This window comes from Anguilla anguilla, chromosome 8 (assembly GCF_013347855.1).
Source record: "Anguilla anguilla isolate fAngAng1 chromosome 8, fAngAng1.pri, whole genome shotgun sequence".
Lineage (NCBI taxonomy): Eukaryota > Metazoa > Chordata > Actinopteri > Anguilliformes > Anguillidae > Anguilla > Anguilla anguilla.
In genome coordinates this window covers 16496986-16515683 of record NC_049208.1, presented here as the reverse complement: position 1 = coordinate 16515683, position 18698 = coordinate 16496986, and the positions used below count along the sequence as shown (strand labels likewise).

Here is an 18698-nt window from a genome sequence, read left to right as displayed (position 1 = left end):
GTCATTCATAGTTTTATCATGACACTTGTAACAGAAGCCGGATTAAATAATGTTTTGGCGTTCTGCTCAAAACAAATTTTTGGGCTTATTAAAAAAACTCACAGCCAAATAATATAAAAGAAATCCTAGGAATGATTTCTGTTTTCATTTACTTATGCTGAGCGCACTAGTGACGTCTCGTTTTTGACTTTTCATTCTAATTAAGCGCTTTCTCTTTGAATCTCGCAATGCTACCAGCCGCTGTGCAAACATGATCAAAAAACAACACAGATGTCAGACACTGAAACGCGATTGGCTCGATGAAGCAGTAATTATTTTGTTGTGGTTCTAATCTGGGTTTATAGAATGCAGTGTCTTATTATTTTTTCCTGTGTTCTGTGTAAAAACGCAGAATTCTGCATCGAAACAACCATTGATATGATTATTTTGTATTAATGTAGAACTGTTTTATGAATTACTGATGTAATCGTTAGATTTTGGTCGTGTCTATTAAACTGTGGCATATTCCAGTGCAGCCAAGTTGGACTGATATGTCTCCAAAATTTTAGGCTAAGCGCTTTATATGAAGAAAGTCTTTGGTGTGAAACTGTGAATGACTAACAGTTGCATTTTTTTCTTGTTAGTTTTCACTCTTTAACTGCAAACTCAGGACTTGCAGATTTTTTCTAGTTCATGGTGTTTCTGGCCTGTCTTTACTCTTCGTACTGTATTTGCTGAGCAGTCAGCAGTCACACTATCTCGTCTGAGTTTGTTGGACAAGCCAGCTCTTGCATAGGAGGAGCCCAGAGAATACAAGAACTACAGCGTTATGCAGCGTTTTAATGAGAACTGACGGCGCTGTGTTGCGCTGGAGAACACTTTATTCACAGTCCATTTTTAGTTACGTAAAAACGTACCCTGGGCTATATTGGTAGTTCGCTTGATTGCAGGTGGGTAAAGGGGGGGGGGGGGGGGGGGGGGGGGGGGGGGGGGGTCTCCAAGTCAAACAGAGGGCTCATCACCATTAGAGCATCTCTCTGGATGTTTCTGTAGTGCCGAGTATTTTTTTTATTTTTTATGAACCACTGGCTGTGGGGAGATACTTTAAGCACTGAGGGTAAGCCCACTCTCCCAACATGCTATCTGAAGTTGACTCGTCTCAGAAGAGGCTTGAGGCCGCTCTTCTCGCCTCTCCGCTTGGTTTGCGGATTCCCGTAGATGCCTTGTGAAAGGATAAAGAAGCCGCCAGTCTCTCTTATCTTTGAAGCCGTTTTCTCCCGCCTAGATTTACTCGGCATCAAAGGTAACTGTATTTGCACAAAAAAGACTGCCTCTGCTGCAAGGTAATAGCAGGTATCCGGTTTTGCTTTGGGTTCCTGTGACAGGGATTAGCCACCGCCACCCTCCGCCCCGCTCTCAATGCGGCGGATGGCTCTGCCCGTCAAGTTACCGCATTAATTGCGCCGTAAAGCCGAAGCTAGGCCTCTAATGGCAGCCGGGCCTCTGCAGAAGCCCCCATTGCTGGGCGCAGCGCTCGCAAGGTCATTGAGATACGGGCGTATTCTCAGCGGGCGGGGGGAGGGGGGAGGGGGGAGGGGGGGCAGTGGGGCCCCCAGGCGCACAACACGACGCGGGGATGAGTCAGAGCGGCAGCGGTGAGCTCACTGAGTTATGAGTGGCTCATTGTGTGCGGGTCTGGCACTGACGCCCACAGTGCTCCAGCAGAGCGACCGCTGCAGACGCACCGCTGCAGAGAGGTAACTGCCGACCGGGGGCACCGGACCAAATGAGCTGCCAGACCCGTGGAGTTCATCAAAACTGATTCACTCATCAACATTTCCTCAGTGCTCACCCATGAGAGGCAAATAATAACATGGAATTTATTTTTTAATACTGTTCCTATGGGAAATATTCTCTGCCTTAAAGTTATACACCATGCTCAGGGGATTAGATTGTTAGGGGATTAAGGGTTTGGAATATTTTGAATTGTGAAAGAATATATGCCATGGCTCCACTGTTAACCAAAACAGTGGCTTCTGAAGCCAGCAACCCTGTTAAACAACCCTGGAGACTTGTGATTGGCTGGAGCAGATTCCCCTTAATGAGGAAACAGGAACAGTGGATGGGTGCCTTGCCTGGGGGCCAGATATTTCACGGGAAACGGAAAGCCTTGTTATGCCCAGTAATACTGACTTAAGCAGGACAAGTTATCCAAAATAATTTTACGGTCTGAAGATTTTTAATTGTTAGGTGCCTATGGCTGCAGGGAAAATCGCATTTGCAGAGGTCACCAGTGTGGATTGTCATGACAGTCACTGGTTTTGATCTCTGGTGTCAGCAGTGTAGTATAAGCTAATATCTGTGGAAGTAAAATTACTACTCTAGGGTTGCAGGCTTGATTCCCAGGTGCAGTACATTGTACCCTTGAGCAAGATACTTGAATTTCTTTAGTAAATATCCAGCTATAAATGGATTTGAGGTGAAAATGAATGTAAGCTGTTTGAGTTACTCTCGATGAGAGCATCTGCTAAATGTAGCCTAGTTAATTGACCGATTTCCCTTCATTGGAAAATGTGTTATTGAGATTTTTAGCTTCAGGGAAGGCAGAAAGCATTCAGAAGCGATGTGATATGAGTGCCTGGTGCTGTGAGATGAATTGCTGTACTGTATTAACAAGTGGATCTGAACCCAAGCTCGTATTCAACCCGCAACTTGGGTCTGCCACCTCGGCGGGGCTGTTGTAATGCTCTACTACACCGCCGCCAACCACAAGCACCCTCGATCCTTGCGCACAGCTGGTCTTTTTTTTCTGCCGTTGCCATGGAGAGCACTTTAATGGCCGTTAAGTGGCTGAGAGCCACTGCCGAGGAATCCGATTGGAAATGTGTGGTGCCCGGTGCCTGTCTGCTGCCAGTCAGGAAAGAGTTTACCGCGCAGGGCACACCGGCTCGGCGCATTCGCGGTTAATTAACAGTTAATCGCCGTCACGACGAGTCTGGAAGGAACCGGTGACTAAGCCCTCTGTTTGTCCAACCATCTGCCATTAATACGGACCACAGCCACCAGGGCATATGCAGAAGGATCTTTGCGAGAGAACGAGCACGTCGCTAGTCGTTTCCTCAACTTCGTCAAGAGGCTGGTTAGGGAAGGACTCAAAAATTGTATCAACGTTCATTGCCACAGCATGCTCCTTTCCAAGGATAACCAGCCAGCGTTCGACTCTGTCTCAGTAATTGGAAACCCTCTTCGGCCTCTCGTTCAGTGAAAGCGGCAGGTTGTGGGAAAATGCGGCCAGTTTACTCTGTTCAAAAGCTGCGCCCTGACATCTGTGTGGGCTTTAGTATTTAAGATTAGGTTCGCTCTCACCTGCGCCACCTTTACGCCCCCCCCCCCCCCCCCCCCCACGTGCGGCTGGAGGAGAGGAGGGAGTGACTGTGACCGGGGTGGAAAGAGTTGTGTGAAAGATTACCGTCTTACAAAGGCGATGGGCCAAGCCTGCTGTCAGACGAGCTTATCCTCCAGACGCTGTCCTTCTCCTCCGCGGGCAGCGCACCTCCGTCGGAGCTAGCGCTTATCTCCACGCGGCGCGGGCGCTAGCGCTCCTGAGCGCAGCGGTGCAAGCGCACGTGCAGGGCAGCCGTGCACGTCTGGACTGGAGTTAGATTAGCGGTTCTCCACAGCTCTCCAGCCAAATCACGAAAAAGAGATTCAAGTTCTGTCCAGTCTCCAAAAATGCTAATATCTGTGGTTAATTTCACGTGAACTGCCCCAATTTTGAAGCATCCTGAACTCTCGCCTGTGAAAATGGAGGTTAAGTGAGGCTTTTGACAGTTACGAACTGCAATGTGACAGGGTTTGTCAATGAATTTGTATTTTCAGTTTGAGAATTTTCCGTGTGAATGAAAATGGTCCTTCCAGTGGTCGATAGCCATCCATCCTTGGCAGTAGCTTAAGGTTAAGGTTAATCCAGAGGCTTTCTGGCCTGCTAGATTCAGCCTGGCCCGTGAACCTGAAGCCTGAGTAATCTGCTCAATCTGAGCTTCTCGCAGATCATTTGGTATCAGTGACATCAATGGGGATGCATATCAGATGAAGCTCAAGCAAGTCTGAGTTTGGCTCAGACGAGATTACTGGGGTGTTATTCTTAACTTGCCACTCAGTCTCATCCACGCTTTGAGGTTTTCGGCCTTCTCTTGGCTCTTTGAGCGTGACCATCTTGGCTCTGAGCAGTGGAATGAATGTGTCGTTCGCAGTAGTTCCCCTCTGCTGTACCCCTGATGATCATGTCTCTCTATCTTTCAATGCCGTGAAGAGGATTTCTGGCCTTCACATATAATTTTGGCCCAAGTGTGGGAGCCTCATGATGTGGCTGAAACAGATCTGTCTGCCCCCAGGGTCCCAGGAGGATAATTACTGACCCCTGGCAGCCAGGCCTGTGGGCCGGGGCGCAGCCTGACGCGTTTGAGTCCTGTGGCGGCTTGCACGCAGACCCGCGTTCTGTTATCGTAGCACGCTCCCTTCTAACGGAGCGGAGCGAAGCGTGGTCGAGCGAGCAGAGTTTGTTGTGTGCCTCGCTGTGCACGAGGTCCCCGTGGGGGCCGTCTTCATTTTTCACGGCTCACCGTGCACCTTGGCACACGCAATGATGTGTTTTTTTCTCACGGGGCGTCCCCGGCGGGAGAGCCTGCCCGTCCGTTCGGAGGAGGGGAAACAAGCTCTCTGCTAGAGATCGGCCATTGGAGTGGCGGCATTTAGAGATCACCTGTTTACTTGCACGGCCTGGTCAGCCTGGTCCGGTCCCCTAAACAGGCACCAGGGTCCCTCCGTTCAAATGGTTTTCCTTCCCTATGTCAGTTGGAGCTCAAACAAAGTCTTGTGGCCATGGTTCCCCTGAGCTCCTGGGGAACGGGTGGAAAGGGACATGAGCACCCATGCTGAAAGTGGATGTGATTAGCCGCCTCGCCGTTTGCCCTGTCAGAAAGGAACATTGATACAAGAATAATTTCTCCCCCGAGTGAGAGCAAAACCAGCACTGCAGACGATTTTTGACATCAATTCAAAATGTGAACCAGCAGGAGCCTGTCTTCGGTCAGTGTTCTCAGGCTTGACAGCGCTCATCAAAGGGAGTACTTTGCTCCACTCCCAAACAAAGCTGTGAAAGCTCTGAAGTTTTGGAGTGGAGCTTCAGAAACAGCTTGATGCGTAGGCACTGCTGTGATGTAGTGTTGGTTTGTGGGAAGTGATAGTTAATTGAGTTCAGCACTCAGAAGGCCTACACCATAGGTGCCGCAGCATAGAGAAATGCTTGCTGTATTCATTTGTATTTTTAACTCTTATGGGCCTCCAAAGTCGTTTCGTTATTCCCTTCAGGTTTTTTTTTTTTTTGGCATTTTAGAGAGTATAAAAAGGCCATTTAGCAGGAAAATAGATTAACTATGGGAAAAATGAATGGTGTTTTCCTAGTTCCTTCACTATAATGTATGACATTTGGACACTTGTTTGTATGATTTCCTCCCATTTTTATAATCTAAAAAATATGCCATAATGTAAAATTGGTAATGGCTAAGTGGTTAGCAACCTGTCACACAATTACAACATCACACACAGGGCGGTATTTCCAGCTACCACTCACACTCCTAAACTCGTTAGTGTAATAAATTAGGCTATACTTTTTAATTTTTTTATTTTGTACAGTTGTATATATTGCTGTAAATATCTTTATTGGTGCTTTCCTGTTCCTTAAGTTACTGGAGCACTTTCTGTAGATTAATTTCCTGGCTGCTAGTAAAATAATTATTTGGGTTGGAAAGTGGCGTCAGACCTCAGTAGATCCTGTGCCATTTAAGACAGAAATATGTGCGGATAAAAACATGCAAGTTTTAAATCCCACTTTAAATCACAGGCTGTGTCAGGGACGGTAATGTGAAACCTCCATTCATTTTCTACATAGAGAAATTCTCCTTTGATCCAGGAATCCGTATATGGGTAACGGTTTTGCTCTGGCTTGCGTCAGACTTCCAGGGCCCATTGATCTGTGCCCAAACCGTACGCTCACTGCACAGTCACTTAATTTGATGAGGAGCCCTGCTTCAGGCTTTGCTTTTTTAGCGCTGCGCTATCCCAGGCTAACGCAGCCCCCCTGCCCCTGTCCCCCGTAATCAGCGTCCTGTTACTCTGCCGCAGGTGACCTCCACCCTCGCTGTCCTAGCTCTTGAGGGATATCTTCCCTGTTTGGTTTTTACGGGCGTTTTCTCGTGAGCAGGAACGATGGAGGGAGGTCATCTGTAGTGTAGTGGTTAGGAAACCGAGCTTGCACCTCTCAGGCTGTTAGTTAGATTCTCAGGTGGGGTGCCACCGTTGACCCCATATGCTCGGCAGTTGAACTGAATTGTTTCAGTGCATATCCAGCGGTATAAATGTACTGCCTGTAAAGAATGCATGATGTAGCTATGGGTTGCTCTGGATAAGCGTGTCTGCAAAATGCCCCCGTGTGAAATGTGACGTCAGGCCCTTTGCTTGTTTTTCCAAGTAGAAAAACAGAGTAAGGATGTTTGTGACAGAATTTCTAGATGAGATTTCCCATGACCTTTCAAAACAAATGTTTGTGTATTTTACCCTCCCCGTCTTCATGTACATCTTGATATACTAATATAAACTGCCTTACGGGAACTTCATGTTCCTGCTCTAAAATGTATGAGAATGCTGTGGCGCTAAATAAACTTGTGCAGTAGTTGTTTGCAAAGGGAAATTAACATGAGGAATGAAAAATGAAGTGCCCTCAGGGGCTAAGCATCTTAGCATAATTAGCTCCAATGAACTGCAAGGAGCTTCTTCAGCAAGACAGCAAAGATAATTGCGCTGCTTGCATAGAACATTTTTACTCTAGTTTGACCATCCTGGCTGTTGAGCACCTATCCAGTCCTGGTTTATTTCGCTGGCTTGAAGCGGGTTGGGCTATTCTTTATGAGCACATAAGGTAACCTGAGGGTGGGACTGGCAGGCGAAGAACCTGGGAGGGAAGAAGGAGACCGATAGCAGTACCTAGTCGCGGAAAAGCTCTCTTTCGCTTACCTGTTACTTAGTTTTGTTTTCTTTTCTTCTATTTCGTAAGTGTTTCTAAGCGTTGTCGCTTTGGAGCTGATAATGAGGAGTGAAAAGGGGCGGAGCTTTACAAAGCGTCTCTCAGAGCTCAGTGGGCGGTGATGAGCGACTCTTAAGTGCGTTTTGCCAAATCGCACCTCCCAACGGCCCCTTGCCGGAAAGTTTTGCGATGCCCTTCGCAACCCTGTGGGGGACGTACTGCCCCTGGCCCGCTCTCTGTTTTCTACTGCCTTCCATTGCATCTGAGAACCCAAGCAGAAACAACATATAGCCTACAACAGCAGGTCGATTTTAACTGCCCCTGTTGTGTAATAGCTCAATGTGTTTTCACATCATTTGTGGGGTTACACAGTTTCTCTTTTCTTTTAACTTCATCATTACAAATGCAAGGGTTACAAACTGGAACAGCCAACTGGATGGGTTTGAAACCGGAAGTATGTATTCAACATCTTCTTATCATTATCATTGATTCAATAATGTTGGAATTAAATCGGGGTTCAGTTGGTTGGTTATGCAAACGGCACCCCCTGCTACCGAGGAAACAGGTTTTTCTTGCTTGTTTTATTAGCCTGTTTATTGAGAATGCAAATGAGGGGGCTAACTGCAATCCCCTGTGTGGATACGGTCTGGCACAGAATGCTGCAGGCTGCCTTGTGATGGAGGAGATCTAAAGCAACAAGCTGTTCTCCCATGGCAGCACATGACGCTGTCACAACATTGAAGCTACGCTGCATCGCTCATTTCCCCCAAACTTGACACCTGTCCACCTCTGAACAGATGTACAAGTGTGCAATAACATGTAAGCTACCTGTCAACAACAGATTTACAGTTTGTTATAACTGTAATGACATATAGGCTGCCTATCATAAACCGATATACAGTTCTTTATAAGTGTGTAATAACATATAGGCTACTCACGAATGTTAAATCTGAAGAAGCCCATGTTATTACAGAAGTATAAAAACATGGGCTTCTTACCAGGTTTGCTGCTCTTTATGAGATATAGGCTGCCTGTCATAACTTTGAAGGCGGTGAGTGACTCAAAAAATCCTGTGAACTGCAGTGTCATTCACTAGTTGCTTTTAATTACTTAGATGTTTTTTTTCCCACATAATATATATGCCTGCCATGCCGCTGAAAGTGCTGCTTCTAGTGAATGTAAGTTTCTGTAAATATGTATTTCGGTTTCCAAAATGTTTTCTTTTAATATTTGAAGGCACATTATTAGCCTTGCTAAGATCTCACAATTGAATGGTGATGCATTCAGCATTTCATTAGCATAATATATTCTCACATTAAATGACCTGAAGATAGGCTAGTGTTTTGTAGCTTCTGAAGTTTTCTTAAAGACAAGCCAGCTCATTGATGTGTGCGAGACCAAGGCAGTACTGATTTGTGTGGAGGAGGTTGAGGGGGTCCTCCTGTCTTCGTTATGTGGGGGGGGGGGGGATGGTTAATTCTCTAGAGAGAAGAAAAGAGTCTGTTGGGGCCAGAACTCTTAAAGTGATGTGAACCTTTGTCCAGCTGCTTTAAGTGCTTTGCCTCTATTGGCGATCAATCAGTTTTCTGGCTGCCGAGGATTCCGTCCCAAATGCACCGCTTGTAAAAATGTGCTTTGTCAGCCGTTTCCATGGTTACCAGTTCCGTCCGCTTTGGTGTTCGTGCGAGTCCACGCGCGCACACACACACACACACACACACACAGATGTCTCCAGCCTTTCTGTGTGTGTTTATGCAGTATGTTTGGGAGCAGACCAGCACTGGAGCCAGAGTGTTTAAGTGCTTGAATCCCCTTCCCGGTACTGTGGGGCTCGCTGGTATAATCACACCCTGCTTTCATTCTGCCTTCTGCCTGCAGAGGAAAGCACTCCAGCGACCGCGCACCTGTATGTAGGTCAGCAGCTAGATGCTAAGTATGTCCAGACACACGTAATGCTCGTGTCATGCAGATGTTTTCCACTCCTGTGGATTCCTGGGATTTCTTTGCTGTGTGTGCGTATGTGTGTGTGCGTGTGTGTCTGTATCTGTGTATCTGTGTGTGTTTTTTTCTGTCTGTCTGTTTCTGTGTCTGTGTGTGTGCGTGTGTGTGTCTGTATCTGTGTGTGTTTGTGTGTGTGTGTGTGTGTGTGCGTGTGCGTGTGCGCGCGCACATTCATTTCTCAGACTTGAGGTATTTGCAGCTGGTACACATTCCCAAAATGAGTGGAAGCTAGCTGGGGTCCCTGTTAAAGCTGGAGGTTTTCTGTGCAGTTAAGGTTCCGTTGGGGTCGCCGTTCCTCAGAGGCGGTGTAAGAGCTGTGACTGTCATCAGCGCACTGATCAGACGTGTGTGCTAGCATATCATGATAACCCAGTATTCGCCCAGTAGTGCTTTACAGCGTGCCCTCTGCAGTGCCCGCTCTCTCAAAAGGCCGAGCGGCCCCTCTGCCCGGTGTTCTCACGGACGTGACCTCAGCAGTGCCCCCTCTGGCCCGGGCTGTGAACCGCGCGCCTCAAGGGGCGCCCCCGCCCCCGGCAGCACTGGGGCCGCGCGGACCTCCGGCGGAACAGCTGCCTGGAGCCCGCAGAGCACTCGACACCGCGGGGCCCAGCATCTGGTTTAATCAGAGGTGCACCAGGGAGCGACACTCCTGCCCACACACTAAATCAGCACCGCGACAGGAATATAATGAGCCGAAACGGCAGGGCTCGCTGCAACAGTGGAGGAGACTGCGCCAAATAGATGGACTCAGTGGGACTTTCAACCATGTGGAAATATATGCAAGCCTGTTCTTATGTATTACATGTATCATTAGATGGTATATAGTATTATTACAATTATTTATTATGGGTATAACATTCAGAATTCCACATAATAATGCCCAACTGCTTCCCTCTGTTATTTTATTGAAAAGTAAGAAATTTCCACTGGTTTTAATGCTTTGATACTCATTCTGAGTGTAAAATTGGTAAGTATTTTTAAAGGCGTTTTTAAAGGCAGTTCCAGGCCCAAGCGTTTTGGAAACCTGGGGAGAGGCTTTGATTGGACAGATGGCACTCACAAAGCCGGTTGTGAGAAGTGTGTTAATCCAGTCTTGCGCCTTGTTCATTTTCGAGCGGTTATTGACTCTCTCTAGATCATAGATGCTGCACAGTGAATGTAAAGCCACAGTGAGGTCTGAAGCACGTTCTAAGCGGCAGAGATAAGGTCAGCCGTTAGATGAGCACATTTTCCCCGGTTCCCTGGTACAGTTCTGTGCATTCACTAAGTCTCTCAGAGATGGACTGCTGGGTGCTCTGAGTGCATGGATAACTGCACCACATAATAACTCCTAGCCCAGCAGTTGACCCAATAAGGCAATTACAGGTTCAGGTAGAGCGAAGGGAAGCATGCATCAGCTGCGGTATAATGGGAGGCAATGTAGTATAATGGGTAAGCATATGGGCTTGTAACCCATTTCTTTACCCAGTATGCATTTCGGGTTCAGTTCTCGGATAGGACACTGCTGTTCCACCCTTGAGCAAGGTACTTAACCTGAATTGCTTCAGTTAATATCCAGCTGTATAAATGGATACTTTGTTTTTTTTTAAAAAAGCTGAAAGTTGTGTAAGTCGCTCTGGTCTCCTGAATGGCAGTAATGTAATGTACTGTAATCTAAAGTAAGCCTGCAGATCCTATCCTGTCAGTTTCAGTGCTTCCATGCTAGCGCTGTTACTTGATCTGGGGTGTGTGAGCTCAGGACTGCGTTTCTCAGTCTGTCAGGTGGTGTCAGGTCCAGCTGCAGCACTGTGAGGCAGTGAGGGCTCGTAATAAAGTGTCACCTGTTTTTGCGGATGGGGAAACGGAGAAAGGTGGGTTTTTTCCACTGGTGACGGTTTGTGGGTAGCGGCCGGGGCGGGCCGAGGGGCGGGCCGAGGGGCGGGCTCTGCGTGGTTTTGTGTGCATTGCACGTCGGCGCAGTCGTCTCTTCTCTGAGGGAAGGGACAAGTGTGGAGATGAAGGGCAAACGGCAAGCAAGCAAAGAGAAGTGAAAATTCCAAAAACGTGTGTGTTAAAATGGCTCCCCAGAGTCAGTGTTAGAGAGCTGAAAGAGCTCACTCTCTTAAGAGGACTTGATTCTGATTAGATAAAGTGGTTATATTAGGTTTTTGCTGTTGTTCTCACACGGTGCCGGTGTTTTGCTCCAGTATTCTGCAGGCAAAAAGATATGTATTCATTTGTAACCGAGTTTAAAATAATCGAAACGAAAAAGATGGATTGAATGTCATACTTCATTTACAGATTGCATGTTCTTCAGTTTTAAATGGACGAGGGTTTCTTACTCTTGCCCTAATGTACCGTCTGCTCTTTGAAGTGTAAAATGCAGGCGATGCAGTTGCTTTGGCCAATAGGTTGTGTGGTTGCCATGTTTGTCCTGCTGCTTGCTCCCAGCAGTTTCACTCATGTGAAGGAACAGTGCTCCCACTTCCTGTCTCATCCCTTCGATGCCGCGGTCAGGTGTGCGTGTGGTGAATCCTGTGTGGCCGCGCCTCCCTGCATAACCGCTGCTTTTTTCAGCCGCCAAACAGCTCTCGGAAGTCGGAGGTTGCCGCTGGCCGCTGGGGGGTGGAGGAGGTACTGGACAAGCTTTCATGTTAATGGGGGAATTTTTGAGGTGCTTTGGCTGGTCAGTGGCACCGTTGAATATCTGTGATTACCTCTGGGTTCTGAGTAGCATTTGTAACAGTTACTAATTATTTTCACTTTCACTTCTGTGAAATGAGCCCTACACTTTCAGAAGAGACACTGGATTTATGGCTTTCGGCTGCCATACATTCCTGCCAGATTTGGGTGAGGGCTGTTGATGTTCTGTTTCTTGAGCATCTCACTTTTCTTTTCTGATGAACTCCATACTCCATCAGTTCGTATATTTCCTGATAGTTCAAGATCTACGTTATTGCAGAAACTCTGGACCCACATTTTTGTCTAAATCCTGTTAAAATGGAAAGTGAAGATCACTGAGCTGATGTCAGCAGCGGAGAAACAGAAAAAGGCCCCAGGTTATTTGCCTCAGTCATTTATGCGTTTCCTTGGAATTGAAGAGGGAATTGTATATTTGGGTTAGCCCTTGCGGATCCTTCCCAGGCTTAGACATCCAGCGGAAAGGCTGACAAAATCAGGTGGTTTTCAAACGACGATTCGTGTGCGCCCGCTATGCCTCTGCCCTTTATTTCCAAGTTCCGAAATTAAAACATTTCATCAGAAAATCGTTTTCGTAAAAAAGATGCGAGCGTTGCGGTTGTGGGACGCTTGCTTTCATTGTGATGCTGAGATTGACCTTTTTGGCTTCTCACGGCGCTTGGCTAACGCGCGCCGTTAACCTTTCCCCGCCTCCTTCCGCGAGGTCTCCAGTCCGCGCTCTTCTGGAGAGAGCGGTTACTTCACACGCCGTGACCCTGCCGCTCACGTCTCCCCAGGTGCCGGGGAACAGTCTCAAAAGCAGACTGAAGTGGCCTTGTGGCTAAGATGTGTGGGGCGGCAGTTGACAGGGCTGTGGTTTGTCAGTTTTATAATGGCAGCCTCTGACTGCGCCTGGATGCTGTGCTCCGTTGGACGGATAATGTGTCTCTGTCACTATCAATTTCTCCTGCGCTGTTTGCCTTTCCTGCCCGTAATGATTAGGGTGTCGCAGGGAGGTTTGTGGCTGCCTGCCTCCACCCAGCCTCCGCTCTTCCTTCATGCTCCTGCTCTGCTGCCTGACAGCACTATGCTGTGTGGAGCTGGGAAATAATAGCTTCTGTAGGGCCAGAGACCAAAGATATAAGATTGCAATGGGAATTGTGTAATGTTTAAGTAAGGGTGGTTTTATTCCCCTGGATGCTCTCCACTGCCTGTTTTTAAAAGGGCCTTATTAATATTGACGTGACAAGGAAGAAGGTTTTTCTGTGATAATGAGGGTGGTTCATGCTCTTATTTCACGGACGTCTTTTTGCCGTCCTCCAGGTTGAGAAGATCGTGGACAAGCGGAAAAATAAGAAGGGCAAGATGGAGTACCTGGTCCGCTGGAGGGGCTACGGGTTCGAGGGGGACACCTGGGAGCCGGAGACGCACCTGTCCAACTGCATGGAGTTCATCCACGAGTTCAACCGTCTGCAGAGCGAGCGGCAGCGGGACGGCTCCCTGCTCCGCTCCACGCGCAGCTCGCCCAGCTCGGGCCCCAGCAACGCCCGCAAACAGATCTCCAGACCGCAGCTCGGGGGCCACGCGCTGGCCAAGAGCGCCGGCCCCGCCGCCGCCGCCCCCCCTCCCGCCGCCGCCGCCGCCGTCCCCACGGTCGCCAAGCGACAGCACCAAGACCCGCCGCTCGGCGCCGGCGACTCGGACGCTAAGGCGGACGCCCCGCCGTTTCTCTCCGCCCCAAAGTACCGGCGCACCGGCAACCCCAGCAACCCCAGCGGCGTGGCGGCGGCCGTGCCGGGGGCCCACGCCGTCGGGCCCGGCCGGCGGACCATGGACCTGGCCCGGTCCGGCATCAAGATCCTGGTGCCCAAGAGCCCCATGAACAGCCGGGCGGACTCGGAGGAGTCCCCCAGCGAGGCGGCCCACAGCCTGGAGCAGACGGGCCAGGAGCCCGACGCCGTGCCCCCCGAGGTGGCCCTTCTGGAGAAGCCCCCGGCCGCCCTGCTGGGGCCCGGGGAGGAGAGGGCCCGCATGGGCACCCGCCCGCGCTCCCAGACCATCCTGCCCCCTCCGCCTGTCCCCATCACGCCTGCGGCCGTGCGCACGCTCAACGGGAAAGGTACGCGCTTCAGGGTCCCTTCAGACTGTGAGAGTGCTCTTATGACACAGTGAACGTGAAATGCCCACCCATGGGTGAAGGGGCTCGTGGGTGATGGTAGGCTGTGGGTGATGGCGGGCCGTGGGTGATGGTAGGCTGTGGGTAATGGTAGGCTGTGGGTGATGGCGGGCTGTGGGTGATGGTAGGCTGTGGGTGATGGCGGGCCGTGGGTGATGGTAGGCTGTGGGTGATGGTAGGCTGTGGGTGATGGCGGGCTGTGGGTGATGGTAGGCTGCGGGTGATGGTGGCCCGTGGGTGATGGTAGGCTGTGGGTGATGGTAGGCTGTGGGTGATGGCGGGCTGTGGGTGATGGCGGGCTGTGGGTGATGGTAGGCTGTGGGTGATGGCGGGCCGTGGGTGATGGTAGGCTGTGGGTGATGGTAGGCTGTGGGTGATGGCGGGCTGTGGGTGATGGTAGGCTGTGGGTGATGGCGGGCCGTGGGTGATGGTAGGCTGTGGGTGATGGTAGGCTGTGGGTGATGGCGGGCTGTGGGTGATGGTAGGCTGTGGGTGATGGCGGGCCGTGGGTGATGGTAGGCTGTGGGTGATGGTAGGCTGTGGGTGATGGCGGGCTGTGGGTGATGGTAGGCTGTGGGTGAAAGGGCCCGTGGGTGATGGCGGGCTGTGGGTGCAGTTTCTGGTGTAAAATATGGTGCGGTCTCTGGTGCGGTCTCTGGTGCCGTTGTTGCTGGGATGTGCCAGTTGTTTGGACTGTAATAGCGTTGCTGTGGTGTCTTTGCTGCAGTTGTCCTGATAAGGGTGAGCGCTTTAGCTGTGTTGCCGTAGTAACAGCATATAAGTGTGCTGTGTTCTGCAGTGTTTGTAGAGGTGTGATGGTTATGACATGGTACATTACAGACGGTCTCCCTGTGAGGAGGTGGCAGACCGTGAACTCAAGATTCATGACCGATTCGAAAGGAACAGCCTGATCTTCAGTTCCTGAGTGCAGTTCCTTTGGGGACATCTTGGAGTGGGATTTAATAAGGCCTTCCACTCAGACTAGTGGCCATCTATCACAGTGCAGGATGTAGGCCTACATAAAAAGAGCGGCAGAAAATGGATACAGTGATTGTCCATGTTTACCTGTTTGTGTTCGAGCATTTATATAATGGTGGCCCACAAGGACGATCGCACTTCAAAAAGAAAGCGCACGCATAAAGGGGAAAGTGCTCCAAATCAACAAGCGATCCAAAGAGCAGAATGTCTGCAAAACCAGCACCATGCCACTAGGGAGGAGTGGCACAGTGCAATGTACTCCTGTACAGAGTGGAGCTCAGAGAGGAGCACGTCAGGACTGCTTTTGCCTTGGCAGCAGGAAGAGACCTGAAATGCGGATGGATGTCTGAAGAAGGCAATAAGATGTGAATAAGTTATAATAACCATTCTTATGTGATCATCACAAATCCACGTCTCTGGTCTCTTCCTGCTGCCTAGTCTGAAGTCTCTGCCGTCCTTTTGGGCCACTGTACTGTAGCATGTGTGTGCGTGTGTGTGCGTGTGTGTGCGTGTGTGTTTGTGTGTGTTTGTGTGTGTTTGTGTGTGTGTGTGTGTGTGTGTGTGTGTGTGTGTGTGTGTGTGTGTGTGTGTGTGTGTGTGTGTGTGTGTGTAGCTTGACACAGTCTCTGCTCTCAGTACCTCATTCTGTGGTCTAGAGCATGTGAACGACCTTCACAGGGTTTGTTTTTGGGAGCTATAGCTGGCCAAAAAATTGGCTCCAGTTTTCTGGCCATTGCAAAGAAGCAAATGGCAGATACTTTATTGCATACATGCAGGCACACCTGTTTGATAGGTAGCTATGTAATAAGCTTTTGGATGAGTTTAGGCTAAATATAGAAATACTGTCATCACATAGAAATGAAGAGTCATTGGTTTTGAAAGCGTTCTTTAAAATTCAGCTGAAATCTTACACCACTTGACTTGCACTGAGGAAGTGAAGATGAATTTCATGCCAGTTAAACATGGCAGATCAGTGAACCTACATCAGCGTTTTAAAGCAAACAAAATATGGATGTTTTGGGAGTGTTGATATGTGTGAAGAACTTTATCCTGCTTATTTCCAAAAGAAAGAACCAGTTGGAAGTGTAGATGGCCTTGTGCCTAGACACCTGCCACGTAGGCAAATCTTTAACTAAATCCAAGCTCATCCGCAAACCGCTAATTACACCAACCCTGCCAAAGCATTCTTGGCTGTATTCATTATAATGGGAGGAAGAGTGCCTTGGGTTGTAATTAATATGGGTGGATCCAGCTTTTGCTTTAGTCTAGACTCCAGTAATAACACACCTAACAGTATTGTGTCTACCAGCCGGGGGATTTCAGATTGCAGCCACTGCGGAGGATAGCTCCTTACTGGCAGTCAACCGGTCACCACAACCACCAGTTGTGCTAACGAGACATTTTAAAATGAATTAAATGATAGGTGTGACACTTCCTTGCAAGAAAGCATTCTGCTTATATCACTATCAAAAATGTGATACTTTGGAAATGGAAACATCACATTTGTCATTAGATGTTTTCTTGCAAGCCGGTTTTGCACCTTTCGTGTACTCTGTGCGGTGTTGTTTTTGTAAGGGAGCTCCTTGGCTGGGTTGACCGAGCGGAAACTTTCCCGCGTATCTGATGTCAGTGAGCGTGCTCTTCCAGTGTCTGATTTCCTGTGATCCGCCCGAGTCCGGCTCGCCGGTTTGACGGATGAGCCTCACCCCCCCCCGTCTGCTCCCACCCCCCCAGGGACGTCCACGTTCATGGCGGCCCTGGCGGCCAACGGGACGGCCAGCCTGCAGAGCGCGGTGACGGGCGTGGTGGGCAAGCGGCGCCTGGAGGAGCGCTCCTCGGCCTTCGACAAGCGGCTGCGCTTCAGCGTGCGCCAGACGGAGAGCGCCTACCGCTACCGCGACATCGTGGTCAAGAAGCAGGACGGCTTCACGCACATCCTGCTCTCCACCAAGACCTCCGAGAACAACTCGCTCAACCCCGACGTGAGTCCCCCCGCCAGCCTGCGCGTGGCGGTCATCAGCATTCGCCGTTTATTATACATGCTAAGTTAGCGTGGGCATCTCTGCTGAGCCAAGCTCTTATATTTAATGTCACTTTCAATGTCAGTACAGATTTAACAGTGCTTCCCTGCTCCGTTCCGTTCCATAGATACACTTTCATTGCACTCCAGTGTGCAGTAGATTGCTGAACTGCAATCAATTCTCCATTTTCAACCGGAATAATAAAGATTTGCCTGTATGTGATTTCCAGGAAAATGAATGGAAATGGCCTTCATTAAAGATTGTGGCCCATCTTAAATCCGATTTCATAGATTGACATTATTTATATGGGTTATTGTGACTGGAATGTTGCTAAGAGGGTCGTAAAAGCTAAGATAATGACAGATCGGATAGTAAAGATTAGCAATGATGATACTGGTGTCCTTTGTCTTGATTTTGTTTGTGTAGAACAGATTATCTGTCGTTGTGCAGTAAAGATAGCTGATATGATGATGATGATAATGATGACTCAGGTGATGAAGGAAGTGCAGAGCGCCATGACCACAGCAGCAGCGGACGACAGCAAGCTGGTCCTCTTGAGCGCGGTGGGCAGCGTGTTCTGCTTTGGCCTGGACTTCATCTACTTCATCCGCCGACTGACCGATGACAGGAAGAAGGAGAGCACCAAGATGGCCGAATCCATCAGGTACAGACATAGAAGAGTCTTTGCAATGAACTATGGGAGTTTGAGTTTCCAAGTGAAATCTGGGAAAGGCTGCATACACTGTCTGTCAGAAGAATGTTTAAAAGACAGGAATGTTTATATGACATGCCTACTTTTACAGCAGTGCAAAAATGACAGTCTTTGTACAAAACGAGCATCTGGAATAACTTCATCTCTTGAAGCTTTTATGAAGTGATCGTACAGAACGGGACATTATGCATGCGTTGCCTGAGTTTGTCTTATCTGTAGACACTCATTTGGCAGTAGTTGTTTGTTTCATTTTTGGGTGAATATCTCCTTTATGTTTTTAGCTGGGATTTAGTGGACAAGTGTTTACAAATGCTGTGAGTGGAGAAGGGCATCCTGTCCCAAGAGCAGAACGCCCAAGCCTCCCCTTCCCTTTGCTCCGACGGTTTCAGTCTGCCTGGAACGTTCTGGAATGCGGGCATTCGAACGAGCCAAAAAGGGGGAGGGGGCGGAAGGCCCAAAATCTGTTCTCAAGTGTGTCATTGAGCGGAAAACTCTAGAGGAGTACAGCGATCACACTGCCGACTCGCTCATGAGGAACAGGCACTAAGGAGAGCCAAAGGGGGAGGGCAGCCATGCAGGGGGGTGAAGGTTTCAGACCCATACTGTGAACTAGCTCCAGGCTTTCAGTCACCAGCTGCTTTGCTTTCCCCATAAAGACAATAATCCTGCCGTGTATCCTTTCCTTTCTGTCTTATTCATTATTCCTTTATGCCGCCATGATTAACTAAGCAACGTAACATAAACCCTTAGCAAGAATGGCTTGTACAAATAAATACAGCTTTTACGTTTATTTTTCAACAGGATCTTGCGTGTAGATGAGTTGTTCCGTTGGATATGCAATATCTGGGTTGCGTGTGTAATGTGGTACACAGTGTTGGTGGGTTTGAGCTGTGGGGTGCACACTTTCGTTGCTGTCGGTCCTGCTCTCTGGCACATTGCTCGTTCTCCCCCAGACTTAAACGCTGCTGTGAATCTGCATTCCCATTCGCCAGAATGGCAACAGCGCTTGGCATGCTGATTTTATTGTGTTCTTTGTTTTAGTGTGGTTTTATTCCCTGAATATTTACCAGCGGCTTAAGCAGGTAAATATTT

The 18698-nt window shown here is 49.0% G+C and overlaps 1 protein-coding gene across 1 annotated transcript in view; it reads left to right on the top strand.

Moving 5' to 3' along the window:
- Window positions 1-18698, top strand: part of LOC118234415 (chromodomain Y-like protein) — a 38461-nt gene that overhangs the window by 12416 nt on the left and 7347 nt on the right. Inside the window, exons 2-4 of the mRNA XM_035430930.1 lie at window positions 13043-13838; window positions 16608-16855; window positions 17386-17558. Of these exons, the coding sequence (XP_035286821.1) occupies window positions 13043-13838; window positions 16608-16855; window positions 17386-17558 (1217 nt within the window). The remainder of the gene's footprint in view (window positions 1-13042; window positions 13839-16607; window positions 16856-17385; window positions 17559-18698) is intronic.